General features: G+C 42.4%; 1 protein-coding gene across 1 annotated transcript; it reads right to left on the minus strand.

Annotated features, from left to right (window-relative positions):
• Positions 1-572: 572 nt before the first annotated feature.
• On the minus strand, positions 573-2,847 carry LOC149837747 (UDP-glycosyltransferase 83A1-like). The gene is made up of 2 exons (XM_090007488.1): positions 2,313-2,847; positions 573-1,560 (listed from the first exon to the last, which is right to left on the minus strand). The coding sequence occupies exons 1-2, from the start codon at positions 2,539-2,541 to the stop codon at positions 665-667; spliced, it is 1,125 nt and encodes a 374-aa protein (XP_089863614.1). The 5' UTR covers positions 2,542-2,847; the 3' UTR covers positions 573-664.
• Between the last annotated feature and the right edge of the window lie 1,553 nt (positions 2,848-4,400).

A 4,400-nucleotide genomic window follows, 5' to 3' on the forward strand; every position in this document is an offset into this window, starting at 1 on the left:
GGAGAATGTGAAACAGGAATGAAAGCGGGGGATGGTGCTTAAAATTAAAACCCGTGTAGAGATGAAGGTGAGGATGGAGGACATAATTTTGAGACGGGGCAGGGGTGGAAACCTTGTTCCCCCATCCGTCCCCGTCCACTGCCATCCCTATCTGAGACTTCTACATGTACCATGGGTTCAAAGACACTTCCCTTCGATCACTTAGCTGATAAGTATGCATCCAAAACCAGTTTGGTGGGCTCACTTTTCTCATCTGCACTGTCCCTCTAAGCACAACTCTCGATCTACGAGAATGAGCTTGGATCTAATCAAGCTGAACTGTGGTCCAAGAAGAGGCTTTGTTACTATGTCTGCCAGTTGTTTCTTGGAATTGATAAATTGCACATATGGTTGCACTAAATGCAACCCACTTTCTCTCTTGAATTATCAACCAGTACTCAATTCGGTTTACCTTGTTATTTTCTAAAAGTTGGAAAGGGTGCAATCATTTATTATAAGCTCAATTATTTAGTTGTCATTGTTGTGAGTAACGATGTGACATAAAGCTCGAAAGAGAGACATCCCCAGCTACGTTTGAAAAGTAAAACGACAATTCCTTATTGGTTGAAATAAGAGATTATGACTCAAGAAAATGTTTCTCAAATTTTCAAAATAACAATCCTCTCTAAATTATCGGTTCCCCCTTCATGGTGTTGACAAAACTTTCAAGATTCTTAAAACAAAGACCACCCTTCATCACAGCCTTCCACCCCTTGTTTCTCAACTCCAAAACCCTTTCCCTTATTTTGTCATCGTTCATCAATTCTACCAATTTCTCCTTGATGTCTTCTTTTCTGACAATTCCATCATTGTCCTTCTGCAATTCCAGCCCTACTTTCCAATGCTCAACTACGTAGGTCTGGTTTTGAAACTGGTCTGCAAAGTAAGGCCAACACAACAAGGGGACTCCATTGCTTAGCCCTTCGATGGTGGAGTTCCAGCCACAATGAGTTAAGAAAGAAGCTATAGATGAGTGTGAGAGAACTTCTTTTTGTGGGCACCACCCCACAATGTGCCCGCGCTGGGCCACACGGTCCAGGAACCCATCTGGGTACACTGCAGCAGACTGGTTCATGAGGGTTGGTCTTGAAACCCAAAGGAATGGTTTGCCAGTGAGCTCGAGCCCAAGTGAGAGCTCATCAATTTGGCGTTGATTGAGCATTGTGGTGCTCCCCAATGAGACGTAGATGACTGACCCAACTGGGTGTCGATCGAGCCAGTCAAGGCAACTCAAGTCTTCTTGCCAAAACGAGGATGGTTGGTGCTTGGGGTGGTTAGCTGAGACAAGAGGGCCTACTGGTACAACATTTCTGATGATCTCGAACGCCGGCAACTCGAGTTCTGGAAATGAGTTGCAGAGTATGTGATCTAGGTCTTCCATTGCATCAACGCACTTCGAGAGGTAGTTGAAGAAGCCCTCCTGTTGTTTGGTGTCTCCAAAGGGCACCCAGCATAGGTGAGCTGGGTTCATGTCTGGCACTCTCTCAGACAGGTGGATCAATTTGTCGTCCTTTGGAAAACCTGACACCACCAAAAGAATGGTTCCATAAATTGTCATTGACATTCAGCGAAGACTGGTACAAACTTTGAAGGTTATAACATTGGTATATTCAGCAGTGTCTAAACCGACTCAAAATCAAGCTCATTAACGTTGATATGGCCCTGTTTAGAAAGTAGTAGCTGGGATGGGAACTGGCATTTCAGGTGGTAGCTGTTAATTCCATGCTTTAGTGTAAATACAAATACAATGCCACTTACCATCCTAAATGCATTAACTCTCATCCCAGCAGCTACCAGCTTCCAAACAGCCACCAGTGGTAGTTTGACCAACTTTTTGCCAAATCAATGCATCAAACTCCTATCTCAGTTCTTAGATTCCAAACAGGAATGATTTAGGCTCCTTATTAGGAAGAAAGAAAATAAATCAGAAGGGAATTAGGCATGTTCTTTTAGGCTGCATTTCATGAACTCAGATTGGAGATCCGAGGGATCTCCACCAGAACCGGCGCTCCGTATCAGATGAGATCTAAGGCTTTGGGAGAATTTTGCACTATTGGTGGATCAAAGCGTGGGTCACAACACAGCCCCTTATCCATGTATCGGTGGATCTGGACGACAGATGAGGTGCAATCACATTGCACACTTTGAGTGTGCCGCTCTGCTGTTGGGCACCACAACTGAGGCTGTCAGCCAAAGATGGAGGGCGACCATGTGTATTGCACCTGATCCAACCTCGTGGGTCTCTGTGATCGATCGATAGCTTACGGACTTACCATTTTGATCTATGACTCCAGTGGAGATTAGCATGGGGATGTTGAAGACGATGGCTAGTAGCCAGGCTGAGGTTGGCCAGAAGGCAGCTCTCCCAAGGTTGAGCTTCTTGGCGACATCCAGAAGCCACGCCATGACCCCATCAGCAATTACAAATGTAATCTTCTCATCTTCCTTCTCATTGATCTTCACTATGATCTCCTCCAAGAAACTTGGCATCGTACGCTGCATCGCCTCGCACAACCTACGGAAGTCCCTGTGATCATCATCATGGGCTAAGCCATCAGGGATGGTCACCAAGCGGATTCTTCCACCAGTCACTGACAAAGTTTTCAGGCAACGCTGCCATCACTCGTGCATGTATGAACTCGGTGTTAACGAAGGTGACAAGAACGCCATGGCTTGCTAGGTGATGCGAGAGCTCCATGAGAGGTGCGACGTGGCCTTGCGCAGGAAATGGGATGACTAAAGCATGTGGACTACCCATTGTAGGATCCCCTTTTAACTTCTTTTTTTTTTCAAAGAAGGATGCCCTCCTAGCAAAAGTTTTGTATTTGAGGGATTATTTATTATGCTCTCTCTCTCTCTCTCTCTCTCTCTCTCTCTCTCTCTCTCTCTCTTCCGAAGGTGAATAAACAAAGAGAGTGGATTTACTCAAGTGCTACGCCCGAGTGAGTATCAGGTCCAAGGAGCTCCTCTTGTCTGGCAGGAGCAGTTAGTGCGCCTCACCTTGTAGAATCCCTGCAAAAATGGATAATGACTGAAACCCAACTCCCACCAATGACATTTGTATGCTAACGCTCAGTCCAAGCTGAAATCTGTGTTGGGACGGACGATTCAAGTTGGAATTTGTATGGTATGGTTGTATTCTGGTACGGGTCTGCCTAACCCCAACTTTCTCTGTCGAAAAAAATGTTATCAGTATCGAAACTATCGGCCCTGTATCGACCGATACGCATTGCATTGGCAGATATGCTGCAAGCTTGAATCACCTATTTTTTAATAGTCCATGCAGCAAGGCCTGCATTATTGCACCCTCCATTATGTGATGGTCTCCTCAATCATCCACCTATCAAAACAACTAGCCCTACATCAAAGAATCACAAATCGTGAATCACATGCTGACAAGAAGAACAATTATCACCATAAAAAATCAAGAAAATTTTATAAAAACTGGCTTAACTTTTGGCATATTTTTAATCAAACACCAATCTTTTGAGATATTATGAATGCACGCCTAGTTAACAAAGCAATTCTCAAAATTTAAGCATGTATTTCTGCCACTATTATATCATGACAGTATATGTGAGTAGGATCAGACACAAATATTCCAAGATCACGTATCAAATAATGGATCCAAATGAGTTTTGCAATGGCAAAAGCTGAAAATTTGTACTCAGCCTTTGCACTGAAACAGGCCATTGTAGGTAGGTTGCTTTTCCACTGACCAAGAGATCAAATTTTGCCTAAAAATAATGTAATAGCCAAGCTCCTATTGTTTGTGCAAGTTGAATATTGCTTGCACATACGATATTACAAACATCCATGTTGCCAATTGTTTGAGAGAGTTGGATGCTCGCTGCATGATTGCCCTCAACAAATACATTGGTAATTACCTAAGATAAATACACATTCTCCACACGTATCCTATCATTATTTGAAGCATTGCTTCTTCGGTGGCTATTTTGTTCGTCAATTAATTCTTGAAAAACACTTCGAATTTTTCTCTAATTTTGTCATGTAGTTTGATGAAAACAATTAAGTAAACATCATCACTACATAATATAGAATATACATCACCATCATTGAAATCGAGTATCAACCTTTTCTAGCTTTTTATGTCTTCAAAATAACTATATTGAAACTCATACTCTTTGGCATATTCAGTTTTACGAGACATCAAGGTCATAAATTCATTAAAGCTATTATTTTTTGACACTATTATAGATCTCCAATGAGAGTCATCAATGAGATAGTATTGTACTTTAAAACTTTCTAAGGCTATCATAAACTGTATACACCAACCACACAATATATCATGCAAAAAATTGGTGTCAATATGATAACTCTCCCTAACTGTTATGATCCTC

Source organism: Nuphar pumila, chromosome 5 (genome assembly GCF_984573655.1).
Source record: "Nuphar pumila chromosome 5, dmNupPumi1.hap1.1, whole genome shotgun sequence".
Taxonomy (NCBI): Eukaryota; Viridiplantae; Streptophyta; class Magnoliopsida; order Nymphaeales; family Nymphaeaceae; genus Nuphar; species Nuphar pumila.

Bases quoted from the DNA above. Each gene is read 5' to 3' on its own strand.
- LOC149837747 (XM_090007488.1), bottom strand. From the start codon at position 2,541: ATGCAGCGTACGATGCCAAGTTTCTTGGAGGAGATCATAGTGAAGATC. The intron at 1,561-2,312 runs GTAAGTCCGTAA...TGGTGGTGTCAG, and splicing joins TGGAGTCATAGATCAAAATG to GTTTTCCAAAGGACGACAAA.